The sequence below is a fragment of the Scyliorhinus torazame genome, chromosome 1 (genome assembly GCF_047496885.1).
Source record: "Scyliorhinus torazame isolate Kashiwa2021f chromosome 1, sScyTor2.1, whole genome shotgun sequence".
Classification (NCBI taxonomy): Eukaryota; Metazoa; Chordata; class Chondrichthyes; order Carcharhiniformes; family Scyliorhinidae; genus Scyliorhinus; species Scyliorhinus torazame.
In genome coordinates this window covers 237,167,375-237,181,115 of record NC_092707.1, presented here as the reverse complement: position 1 = coordinate 237,181,115, position 13,741 = coordinate 237,167,375, and the positions used below count along the sequence as shown (strand labels likewise).

General features: G+C 43.5%; 1 protein-coding gene across 1 annotated transcript in view; it reads right to left on the bottom strand.

Moving 5' to 3' along the window:
• igf2r (insulin-like growth factor 2 receptor) overlaps window positions 1-13,741 on the bottom strand; it is a 267,979-nt gene that overhangs the window by 189,293 nt on the left and 64,945 nt on the right. Inside the window, exon 8 of the mRNA XM_072503630.1 lies at window positions 10,054-10,213. Within this exon, the coding sequence (XP_072359731.1) occupies window positions 10,054-10,213 (160 nt within the window). The remainder of the gene's footprint in view (window positions 1-10,053; window positions 10,214-13,741) is intronic.

Sequence of the window (13,741 nt, the reverse complement as noted above, 5' to 3'; positions counted from 1 at the left end):
TCATCTTAAATCCACTTGCTTTAAACAACATGTAAAACGCAGCCTGCAACAGGCAGAGAAAATAACTAATGATCTAAATCCTTCAAAGCCTTTTTTTAAACCAACAATTTGTCAAATGTGCCTGGGACCTCTCAATTACTTAAAGCATTCATGCAAGTGCCTTTACACTAGATTTTAAAGAATGGCTCAAATAACTAACATTTTTGAGAAGTCTCTCAAAAATCTCAGAGCAAACTTTATGATTATCCCTTGTGAAAAATCTAGAGCTGAAGGTATTTGGTCAGATGTCAAAAGTTTTAACTTGGGAATTAGTTTATTTGACTTCAAAATCCATGCATTACTGTTCACAATTTGGTATTTGCAGCCATTACCATATCCTGCTCTCCCAAGTGTTGTAATGTTGATGGTTCAGTTATCCCCATTTGCAGGGTTATAAGTATTTGTTTTGTTCTTCTGTAAAAGGAGATGTAAATTATGTTTACCCTACCTGAAAAGTAATGCACCATTATGGAAATTCAAATATTCAGATCAGGAATTTCTGCTAATTGTCTGCTACAACCAAACCAGTGTAGAAGACGGAGACATTTTAAGCTCAGGTTATGCTGGAAAGTTGTGAAGTTTTATGAACTACACTGGAAGCTGGCCCCTCTTACAAACCACACCCCCAGGTTGAATTAATGGAATGGAGTGTTCCTGCCAATTGCCCCCAAAACTGACCAGTGGGTAGCAATGAAATTAAATGATAGCAGAATTTTATTTAAAAGGTGTTTTCAGATATTTAAAATTGGGTTACCCATTGATGATGTGCCATCACCAAGGTTACTTACTATGATCAACTCATTTTGATCGAGATTGTTAAAACAGCAACAGGTTATCACTCTGTACATTAAGGATTATTTTTTAAATTGCAAGAATAAAAAAAGCATCATATAAAATTGCCCACTTGATTCATGGTAGATTCTGCTTCCGATGATAAGCAAATAAACAAACATAAGGACCCGGTGGAATGTGGGTTGTATCGGCCAATATCTCTGCTAAATTTGGTTGCCACGATCCTAGCCAAGGTGTTGGCACTTAGGTTGGAGGACTGCCTCCCGAAAGTGATGGGGAGCATCAGATGGGGCTCGTAAAGGGTAGGCAGTTGTCTTTGAACGTGCAGCATTTGTGAAGTATGGTGCTTTCCAAAAGAAGGGAGGGAGTCGGAGGTGGTGCTGGACATGAAGCCATTTGATCATGTGGAGTGGCGTTATTTGTTTACGATGTTGGAGAGATTTGTAATTGGGCCTAAGTTTGTGGCATGGGTTAAATTGTTATATCGGGAACGAGAAAGCAAGTGCCCGCTCGAATGAGGTGAATTTGGGGTTTTTTTCAGTTATAAGGGAACGAGGCAGTCGTGCTCCATACCACTCCCCCTCCCCCCCCTTGTTTGTGCTAGCGATAGAGCTTTTGGCCATAGCGCTGAGGTGCTCTGATAAGTGGAAGGGGATAGTGAGTAGCGTGTCTCTGAATGCTGATGATTTGTTTTTGTTTTTTAAAAATATTTTAAAGTTTTTACAATAATAACAATAACATGGTATAATAAACATTTCCAATCCCATCCCAATCTTCACACACCCCAACCATAAAATAACAATCCGGCCCTTTCCCCCTGGGAATACTGCATCTGCTGACATTTTAATTTTCCCCGAGAAAGTCAACGAACAGCTGCCACCTCCGGGTGAACCCAACCTTTGACCCTCTTAGGGCAAACTTTGTCTTCAAGACTGAGAAACCCAGCCATGTCACTAACCCAGGTCTCTACACTCAGGGGCTTCGAGTCCCTCCACATTAACAAGATGCGTCTCCGGGCTACCAGGGAGGCAAAGGCCAAGACATCAGCCTCGTCCGACACTCAAGATCGCCACTTCCGGACTCAGCACCACCCGTGTTTTTAGTACCGTGGACATTGCCTGAGCAAAACCCTGCCAAAACCCTCTGAGCTTCGGGCATGCCCAAAACATGTGGACATTATTTGCTGGGCTTCCCGCGCACCTGTCCTCTACCCCGAAAAACTTGCTCATCCCAGCCACTGTCAGATGTGCCTGGTGGACTACCTTAAATTGTATCAGGCTAAGCCTGGCACACCATGAGGATATATCAACCCTGCTTCAGGCATCCGCCCACAGACCCGCCTCTATCTCTCCTCCTAGCTCGTCCTCACACTTGCTCTTAAGCTCCTCCACCGAAGTATCCTCCGCCTCCGAAAGCTCCTGGTAAATATCCGATACCTTCCTCTCCCACCCAGGTACTGGAAACTACTCTGTCCTGTAGCCCCTGTGGCATGTTGATGATTTGTTGTTGTACATTTCCAACCCGGGTTCTTTGGCGGGATATAGTGTGGCTGCCGAGGAGATTTGGAGCTTTTCAGGTTTATAAGTTGAATCGGGAAAAGAGGGAGTGTTCTTGGTGTCCTCTCTGGGGGTGGGAGCTGTTTTTTTTTTTGGGGGGGGGGGGTGGTTTCAGGTGGCAACTACTCACTTTCGGTACTTGGGTGTGCAGGAGCTCGATATTGGGGCAGGCTCCGTAAGTTGAATTTCACAAGTCTGGTGAGGCAGGATCAAGGGAGCACAAGTGGATAGCACTGTGGCTTAACAGAGCCAGGGTACCAGGTTCGATTCCCCACTGGGTCACTGTCTGTGTGGTGTCTGCACGTTCTCCCAGTGTCTGCGTGGGTTTCCTCCTGGTGCTCCGGTTTCCTCCCACAGTCCAAAGACGTGCAGATTAGGTGGATTGGCCATGATAAATTGCCCTTAGTGACCAAAAAGGCTAGAAGGGGTTATTGGGTTACGGGGATTGGGTGGAAGTGAGGGCTTAAGTGGGTTGGTGCAGACTCGATGGGCCGAATGGCCTCCTTCTGCACTGTATGTCCTACGTTCTACGTTCACTGGGATGGGACAGCCTTCCCTTATTGTTGGCAGGCCGGTGTAGGCGATAAAGATGAATATTTTGCTGCGGTTTTTATTTCTATTTCAGTGCCAGCTGGTCTTTTTGGCAAAAGTGTTTTTACGGGAGTGGAATAGGTGATTTTGTCGTTTGTTTGGGCAGGTAAGGGAGAGAGAATTCAGAAGACGGTGCTTTAGAGAGGTGGGCAGTCGGGGGTCCTGGCTCTTCCAAAACTGTTGTATTATTGGGCGAAGAAAGCAAAAAAGGTCCAGGGTTGGTGTAGCGAGCCTGAAACCTTGTGCGTGAAGGTGGAGGCAGGCTCTTGTAAGGGGTTGGGGTCGCGGGCACTGGCAATGGCACCGCTCCCATTCGCCCCAGGGAAATATTTAGGTATATGCAGGTGTGGGATTTCAATGAGGTTTTCCCGACTTTTCCAGTGGAGTTGCCATCCTCTCCGTTGGAGGGGGTGTTGTAAGTGATGTCATGTCAGCGATCTTGCACGTGGGTTTAATGCTCAATTCTCTGGGGGCCATATTTGGGGCATCGGACTTGCCGGGGCTGCAGACGTGAGCCGGGGGGGGGGGGGGGGGGACAAGAGATCTGGGGTCTTTGTTGCTTTTGCTTTGTTGTATGTTTAAATTGTTAAAAATATTAAAAACAGAGGGCAGCACGGTGGCGCAGTGGGTTAGCCCAGCTGCCTCACGGCGCCGAGGTCCCAGGTTCGATCCCGGCTCTGGGTCACTGTCCGTGTGGAGTTTGCACATTCTCCCAGTGTTTGTGTGGGTTCGCCCCCACAATCCCAAAATGTGCAGGTTAGGTAGATTGGCCACGCTAAATTGCCCATTAATTGGAAAAAATGAAGTTTGGGTACTCAATTTTTTTTTTTTTTTTTTTAATTAAAAACCTGAATAAAATATTTTCCCCCCAAAATGTAAATAAATGATAAGTTTGAACCAAAACCTTACTGTAGCAAACCAGCACAATTTCAAATTGTGCCCAGATTGATTGCGCCCAAAGTATAAAATCTAACCCTCCGTATTTAAAGTCCAAAGTTTAGAATTACACAAAATGTACAAAGATATGCCGGCCATTCAGGCCAACTGGTCCATACCAATATTTTTGCTCCACTCAAGCCTTTCCTCATCATTTTGCAGCTAATCGATCACCAAACCTACTATATTCCTTTCTTCCTCTTAGCTGATCCTAAGTGCAATTATGCTATTCGCTTCAACCAGCCAGTGGCAGGCAGTTCCAAATTCGCTCCACACAGTTTTTTCTGAATTCTCCGTTACATGACTATCTTATATTGATGGCCTTAATATTGCTGTTCTCCACAGCGGCTTTGTGGCTCAAAAGTAGAGATTCTCCCAGAAGTTCTGGGTTTGAGTTCCACTCCAGGACTGATGGCCAAAGAAGGTGCATTTATAATGCAGTAAAACAGGTCGAGTATCAAGCTACAAATCCTTCCAAAACCTGACAATGGCAGACAATAAGAGTGGAAAAGATGTTTGGCTGTGATGGAAGAAACGTTGGAGCCACTACCATCATTAGAACCCAAAAAAAAGCTGGAAAATCTCAGCAGATCTGGTAGCATTTGGAGGGAGAGAAAAGAGCTAATGTTGAGAGTCCAGATGACCCTTTGTCAAAGGCCCCTTGAAGACATGTTGTTGCAGAGTTTCAACTAGCGCCAAAGAGTCTGCTGAGACTGGATTGTGGCAGCCCTGAGATCACCTATACTTTGTTGGCTGGGAACTTGCTTGACGTCCATGAGAGTTCTCCTTTTGATTGCAGTGACTGTCTCTCTGTCCAATCAGCCACAAACCAGTCAACATTTCTCTTACCTCTTTTCCCAAAATGCAGTGAATGTAGAGGTATAGATTGTGTTGAACCTGATTAAGCATGTTGAGGAACTCTTGGGTTCTTTTTGGGTCAGTGGTCTGGTAAATGTTGATCCATGAACACCTTGCATCTTGGTGTGGTGTAGTTTGCTTGGCTGAAGCTACATAATCAGAGAATGTGGGCAGGTGTGGTTTGGAAGTAGCTGTTTGTCAAGAATCTGTAGTAGCAGCATAACTCCAATAACCTCCATTTTTACTCATCTTGTTGATTCCCTGGTGCCCTATGCATGTTGACCAAGCTGTGTAGTCGGTGTCCACCATTGCATTGAAGTCCCCAAGAAGATACAATCCCTAAAGCTGGGAATTTTGCTGGTAGCAGCATTAAGTACCTCATAGAATTAATCCTTGACGCCTGGGTTGGAAGTCCGCGCAAAGATGTACAGTGGTTAACACACGTGTTGACGAGTGAAGAGTAAGAAGTCTTCGTGAGCCTTCCGTGGGGTGTTTAAACACTGCAAGCAGAATGTTAATTCCCTGCAAATTGGCCAAATTTCCCTCTATCCCACACCTCTTTACTTTTTTCATAAGCCGACCAAGGGGAACATTATCAAACGCCTTACTAAAATCCATGTATATGACATCAACTGCTCTACCTTCATCTTCACACTTAGTTACCTCCTCAAAGAATTCAATCAAATTTGTGAGGCAAGACTTACCCTTTACAAATCCGTGTTGACTATCCTGGATTAAGCTGCATCTTTCCAAATGGTCATAAATCCTATCCTTCAGGACCTTTTCCATTAACTTACCGACCACCGAAGAAAGACTAACTGGCCTATAATTACCAGGGTCATTCCTATTCCCTTTCTTGAACAGAGGAACAACATTCGCCACTCTCCAGTCCTTGGATAGCCCATCTGGCCCAGGGGACTTGCCGACCCCAAGGTTTTTCAAAATTGCTAATACATCCTTCCTCAGAACATCTACCTCCTCCAGCCTACCCGTCTGAAGCACACCCTCATCCTCAAAAACATGACCCCTCTCCTTGGTGAACACTGAAGAAAAGTATTCATTCAACACCTCTCCTATTTCTTCTGACCCATGCACAAGTTCCCACTACTGTCCTTGACCGTCCCTAACCTCACCCTGGTCATTCTTTTATTTCTCACATAAGAGTAAAACGCCTTGGGGTCTTCCTTGATCCGACCCACCAAGGACTTCTCATGCCCCCTCCCAACTCTCCTAAACCCTTTTTTTTTTAGCTCATTCCTTGCTACCTTGTAACCCTCAAGCTACCCAACTGAACCTTGTTTTCTCATCCTTACATACTCTTCCTTTATCCTCTTGACAAGACATTCAACCTCTTTTGTGAACCATGGTTCCCTCACACGGACATTTCCTCCCTGCCTGACAGGGACATGCCTGTCAAGGACACGCAGTATTTGTTCCATGGACTTGATAGAGTTTTTCGAGGAGGTCACTAAGATGATTGATGCAGGTAGGGCAGTGGATGTTGTCTACATGGACTTCAGTAAGGCCTTTGACAAGGTCCCTCATGGTAGACTAGTACAAAAGGTGAAGTCACACGGGATCAGGGGTGAGCTGGCAAGGTGGATTCAGAACTGGCTAGGCCATAGAAGGCAGAGGGTAGCAATGGAGGGATGCTTTTCTAATTGGAGGGCTGTGACCAGTGGTGTTCCACAGGGATCTGTGCTGGGACCTTTGCTGTTTGTAGTATATATAAATGATTTGGAGGAAAATGTAACTGGTCTGATTAGTAAGTTTGCAGACGACACAAAGGTTGGTGGAATTGCGGATAGCGATGAGGACTGTCTGAGGATACAGCAGGATTTAGATTGTCTGGAGACTTGGGCGGAGAGATGGCAGATGGAGTTTAATCCGGACAAATGTGAGGTAATGCATTTTGGAAGGGCTAATGCAGGTAGGGAATATACAGTAAATGGTAGAACCCTCAAGAGTATTGAAAGTCAAAGAGATCTAGGAGTACAGGTCCACAGGTCATTGAAAGGGGCAACACAGGTGGAGAAGGTAGTCAAGAAGGCATACGGCATGCTTGCCTTCATTGGACGGGGCATTGAGTATAAGAATTGGCAAGTGATGTTGCAGCTGTATAGAACCTTAGTTAGGCCACACTTGGAGTATAGTGTTCAATTCTGGTCGCCACACTACCAGAAGGATGTGGAGGCTTTAGAGAGGGTGCAGAAGAGATTTACCAGAATGTTGCCTGGTATGGAGGGCATAAGCTATGAGGAGCGATTGAATAAACTCGGTTTGTTCTCTCTGGAACGAAGGAGGTTGAGGGGCGACCTGATAGAGGTCTACAAAATTATGAGGGGCATAGACAGAGTGGATAGTCAGAGGCTTTTCCCCAGGGTAGAGGGGTCAATTACTAGGGGGCATAGGTTTAAGGTGAGAGGGGCAAGGTTTAGAGTAGATGTACGAGGCAAGTTTTTTACGCAGAGGGTAGTGGGTGCCTGGAACTCGCTACCGGAGGAGGTAGTGGAAGCAGGGACGATAGGGACATTTAAGGGGCATCTTGACAAATATATGAATAGGATGGGAATAGAAGGATACGGACCCAGGAAGTGTAGAAGATTGTAGTTTAGTCGGGCAGTATGGTCGGCGCGGGCTTGGAGGGCCGAAGGGCCTGTTCCTGTGCTGTACATTTCTTTGTTCTTTGACAAGCTCCACTTTTCATTTGTGCCTTTCCCTGACACCTGTTCCCATCATATGCTCCCTAATTCTTGCCTAATCGCATCATAATTACCCCTCCCCCAAGTATAAACCTTGCCCTGCCGTATGGCCCTATCCCTCTCCATTGCAACAGTGAAAGACACCGAATTGTGGTCACCATCTCCAAAGTGCTCTCCCACAAACAAATCTAACACTTGGCCCGGTTCATTACCCAGTACCAAATCCAATGTGGGCCCCCCCCTCTTGTCGGCCTATCCACATATTGTGTCAGGAAACCCTCCTGCATACACTATACAAAAACTGCCCCATCCGAACTGTTCCAACCAGTATTTGGAAAGTTAAAGTCACCCATGACAACTACCCGGAGACCTCCACACCTATCCATAATTTGTTTTGCAATTTCTTCCTCCACATCTCTATTACTATTTGGGGGCCTACAGAAAACTCCTAACAACGTGACCGCTCTTTTCCTATTTCTAACTTCGGCCCATATTACCTCAGTAGGCAGATCCCCTTCGAACTGCCTTTCTGCAGCCGTTAAACTACCCTTGATTAACAATGCTACTCCTCCACCACCACCTTCCCTACTCTTACTGAAACATCTATACCCCGGAACTTCCAACAACCATTCCTGTCCCAACCATGTCTCCGTAATGGCCACAACATCGTAGTCCCATGTACCAATCCACGCTCCAAGTTCACCTACCTTATTCCGGATGCTCCTTGCATTGAAGTAGACACACTTTAACCCATCTTTCTGTCTGCCGGTACTCTCCTGCAACCTTGATACCCTCCTCAGTACCTCACTACTCTCAACACTTGCTTCTGGACTACAGCTCGATTTCCCATCCCCCCGACAAATTAGTTTAAACCCCCCCGAAAAGCTCAGGTGCTGCCTCTTGACTTTTCTCTTGCCAGAGAACGCAGTGCTTCTCTTCAAGGCATCCATTTTGAGCGAGACTAGTTTCTTGCAGCGCTGCAATATTGACATTGAGCCTCCCAAATTTGTTGCTGATCGCAGTGGTTTTGGATTTGTCTACCTCATACGCTGCAGGATAGGATGTCCCGAAGCGTGGTACATTAGTGAGACCATGCAGACGCTGCGACAATGGATGAACGGACATCGCGCGACACTAGCCAGGCAGGAATGTTCCCTTCCAGTTGGGGAACACTTCAGCAGTCAAGGGCATTCAGCCTCTGATCTTTGGGTAAGCGTTCTCCAAGGCGGCCTTCATGACGCAGAATCGCCGAGCAGAAACTTATAGCCAAGTTCCGCACACATGAGTACGGCCTCAACCGGGACCTTGGATTCATGTTGCATTACATTCATCCCCCACCATATGGCCTGGGCTTGTAAAATCCTACCTACTGTCCTGGCTTGAGACAATTCACACCTCTTTAACCTGTGATTATCCCTCTCTCCAGTTGCTCTGTTTGGACCTGTAAAAGACTCGCATTCAAAGTATCGTATTGCATCTTTGACTTTGTCTATATATGCACGTTTCTGAAACCTACCTCTTCATTCACCAGAAGAAGGAGCAGTGCTCTGAAAGCTAGTGATTCGAAACAAACCTGTTGAGATTTTAACCTGGTGTTGTAAGACTTCTTATTGTATTCAATTTAAAATCAGTTGGGCTCACTTATGCTAGAAGCTACATATATGCATAAGCTGTCCTCTGCAGACAAAATTAGTATGTCCAAAAATTGCACCTTTTTTGAATAAACAAAAGCATGGTTGACAATAGCTCCTTCCTGCATTTGCCATGGCAATGTTTTATCCAATCAGAGCCAATTTGCGAACCAATCAGCTCCCCTATTCTCATGCACTATAAATTGTCGGTCCCTGATGACTGCAAGATGGAAAAGATTCAACAGTATGCCTCTTTTTTGGCAATCCTCAAACCTCTCTAGAGTACATCTCAGAATCCAAAAAGAACATCTTTCTATCTAATTTTAGTTCACTGTACAGGTTTTTGATCACTGCATTATCATTTCAATTAAGAAAAAGAGGTGCACAAAAATCACCAAATGTCTGTGAGCTTTCAGCAAGTTGGTAAAACAAAATTTACATCCCTAAGCCTACACAAGAAAGCACACTGCACAGACCAGGAGAGGTCCAGATTTAACTTCTAAGATATTTTCAATATTCTTCAGTCAGCAAGAGGGGAAGAAAAGCAATAGCTCCTACTCTATCCTGCTGTATGTGCGGAGATGTCAGCAACAGCTTACCAACATACCAAGTGGACCCATGGCACTCACTTCAGTTCATACACAATGGTCACTCACTCACGACACCAAACAGTGATTAGCACCATACCAACAGAGAAAGCATTCAACCCTTTCCTAGCCCCACGCACATATATGTTTCTCTCAAGATTTAAATCCGTACTGTTCCTGAAAGACGTAGTTTGTTTTTATATATATATAGTATTTTGCTTATTTCAATTAAATATAGGTTAATAACTTACAGCGTACATTTCTACCAGTATTTATTTCACTGCTCTAGGCACTCTGGTAATGCCAACTATTACAGTTGCATTGCCAATGATAAAGTTCAATTAAGAAGTACTTTTCTCACCAGTCAATGTGAGGGGAGTCAGGTCAATGGCGATGTCATGCTGGTCACTCATAAGCTTACAGCTATGACTTTCTAGGTAATCTCTGGGACAGGCATATTCAGTAACCCATTCAATTTCATAGCGACAGTTAGTACCAGCAATTAGCTTGGGCTCTGTACCCTATTAAAACAAAAGCATATTTTTCATTTTTACATCAAGATCATAAAATTAAAAATGCAAATTCTACAACAGTTCATAACAATGCTTGAAATTATTGTAAATGTTTAAAAAGCTTTCATGGGCACTGACATCAAACCAATTTTAATATTAGTTCTAATAAGTTAAACAGGCCTTGCATTTATAATGCAAGATGGGCTTTGAACGTTCTCAAATTCAGAAATATGGCAAACCTTAAGATCTCTAAAAATTCAAATCCAAGAGAAGAGATGGAAGAGAATGTCTAGCCCACTGCCATCCAAAGCAGCAAGTTTAGAAATGGCTGGATTACAGAGGCAGACTTGTACCATAAAAAAATAAAACAAAATGAAAAACATTTGTCCTGAATTTAAGAATTTCAGCTTCATCTTTCTGCAGAGTATTAAACTGGCATTGGCAATTTAAGCAAATGTTCACTTCTCCACAATGTCACAAGTAACACTCAGTGCTGTGTTTTTGAAAGATTCTACCTTTCAAATTCAAGTTTGTACAAAATTCACAATTTTAAATACCAGGATTTAGTAATTGCATATTACAAGTCTACATAACTTCGCAATTTAAAAAAATTAATTTAAATGAACAATGGTGATGTTCTGTAGAAACACCACAGAAAGCATAAAAATTTAATTAAAACAAATTTAAATGAATTTAAATGCCCACGTAAAGAACAAAGGCTAAGAAATCAAATGAAAGACCTTCACCCGAATGCATGAAGCATTCAGAATTAGTTAAGTAACAGCACAAAACAGCAATAAATGTGTTTGATTTGATCACCATTAAAGAGGCAGAGGGCAAACTTTTTGCCTGATATGGGACTGGAAATGTAGGTGGGTGGACCAGTAATGCTGCTTCACCAGCCACAGAATGCTGGTACCACCTCCGAGCCATTTTCCTGCAGGCCAGATTGAAGTCGGAATTGCTACCCACTTACAAGCAGTGGGTAGCTTGTAATTAAGGCCAATGCTCACAGGCCGACTGGATTTCTCTAGACAGCCAGTGTGTCTGGATAGTGTTGGGAGAACAGAAGCTGCCTGGAGGGTGGTGCCTAGAGAAGGGAATAATAGGTTATTCGGATCGCAAGAAAGGATCTCGATTCTGAAGACTGTCTCGAGGATATGCATTTTGAAGATAGAATTTCTGACCTTTACTCTGTTGGCTGGATTTTAAACTGGAATCCATAGAGATAACTTTTTTTGAGTCGGTACAAAACTATTTTGCATTCTACTAAATTGGGATGAAGACAATCAACTGCTGATGAAGTGCGAGAGACCCAATCTCCTGACTGTTTACCCACATAGACTTTGCACATATTCCTGAGATGAGACATCACAATTCAATTACCTCTTCTGAAATAATAAATGCAGCAGATACAAACTAATTAAGCCTCCCTGGAATATGCAACCAGCAAGATTTTTCAAGGGAGCCCCTGTCAAAAAGGGGAAGAGGAAGAAGTGAAAGGACAATGCTGTACTGAATCAGGCAGCTGGAGTCGTATGCCTTCTCTCTGCAAGTACTGCACCTGGTTTGAGAAGTGACCAATTTATGAAAACTGCAAATCAAGATCTTTTAAAACATAGAAATCTGTTCTGTATGACTGCACCCAAGAAAACAGCTGAGCCAAACTGCCGCAACATTGAATTATTGCATCTGGACCATCACAAAACAGCTAACCAGATACTCCATTTTTTCTTTTTTTGACTGTAAAATCCTGACAAACCTATCCTCTTCCTCAGCCATCTGTAATTGTGCATGTATGGGCCCAGAGAAATGAGACCACATGAATGGCATTGCGTTATGTTGAGTAGCTCAGGAATAGTTTCAAAAACTTGTTCATCTAAGAAAACCAGAGTCATTTTGGACTACTAGGACACAAATAATGGCACATTTACAGAATTGGCAAAGCACATCCTCTCCAAACTCTTAAAAATAATAAACCCCATTATGTATGGTCAAACGAGGAGTGGGAGAATAGGAGAGTAATTTCACCCCACTCACCTGGTTGCAATAAAATCAGGAAGTAGATTCAATATTAGTGGAAACTAGGAATAACGAGGGTCAAAAACACTGGAAGGAGAAGTTTATATACCCACTCATGTTAGTTATGCTGTTGGGCAGGCTATTATGCCTGCGGTTACTGGGGCTTGTATCAAAGACAATATAATCACTTGGGACATAACATAGAACATACAGTGCAGAAGGAGCCTTTCGGCCCATCGAGTCTGCACTGACCCACTTAAGCCCTCACTTCCACCCTATCCCCGTAACCCAATAACCCCTCCTAACCTTTTTGGTCACCAAAGGCAATTTATCATGGCCAATCCACCTAACCTGCATGTCTTTGGACTGTGGGAGAAAACCGGAGCACCCGGAGGAAACCCACGCAGACACGGTGAGAACGTGCAGACTCCGCACAGACAGTGACCCAGCGGAGAATCGAACCTGGGACCCTGGCACTGTGAAGCCACAGTGCTATCCACTTGTGCTTCCGTGCTGCCCAATCACACCTTATCCTTTATATAGATTGGGCAATCAAATGAAATCGCCAAAGGTTGTCTGGAAGATAAGTTTATCGAATACCTGCAAAGGCTTCCTGGAACAATTCATTATGGAACCAACTAGAGATAAAGCTATTTTAGATCTAGCATTGTATAATGCATTAGGGTTATTTAGCTACTCTCAGTAAGAAATTCTCTGGGGGGAAAAATTGTGATAATATGATTGAATTGTATGTCCAGAGTGAGAGCATCATCATACACCAGTCCAAAATAAGAATCTTAAACTGAAACATACACAAGGGAGAGCTGGCTACAATTGATTGGGTAAATAGGATAGAAGAAATGGCAGTGAATGAACAGCGGAAAATATTTCAAGACTGATAATAATGAAAATACATTCCATTAAAAAGCAAAAACAAAATCTGCGGTTTACTAGGGAAGTTAAGGATAGTATGAAAATCAAAAGAGGCTTAGAACATTGGGAAGGTAATAAGCCTGGGAAGTTTATAAATCAGCAAGGTACGGCCAAGGAGTCGGTAAAAAGGAAATGACTAAGCTATCCAGGGATATAAAAGCAGATTGTCTGCACTTTTTTTTTTTTTTAATACATACTTGTAAAGACTCTTACAAAGTAAACACTGGTCCTATAGGGGCAGAGACAACAAATTATGGGGAATGAGGATATCATAATAATCGCTTATGGTCACAAGTAGGCTTCAATGAAGTTACTGTGAAAAGTCCCGTAACTTCATTGAAGCCTACTTGTGACATCTTATATGCCTGTCTTCACAGTGTCTGACTTCACAGTAGAAGGGACACATGTTTAAATATGTACATGCAAATAAAGAGTAGGCCAGTCAGCCTCACGAGCTGGCTCCACCATTTGATAAGATTGTGGCTGATCTTTGACTTTGTTGTCAGTCAAAAATCTAATTCCAAATCACAAGTCAGAAAATAGAGGATAACAAACAGGCATATAAAAGTGTGGAATTTAAGG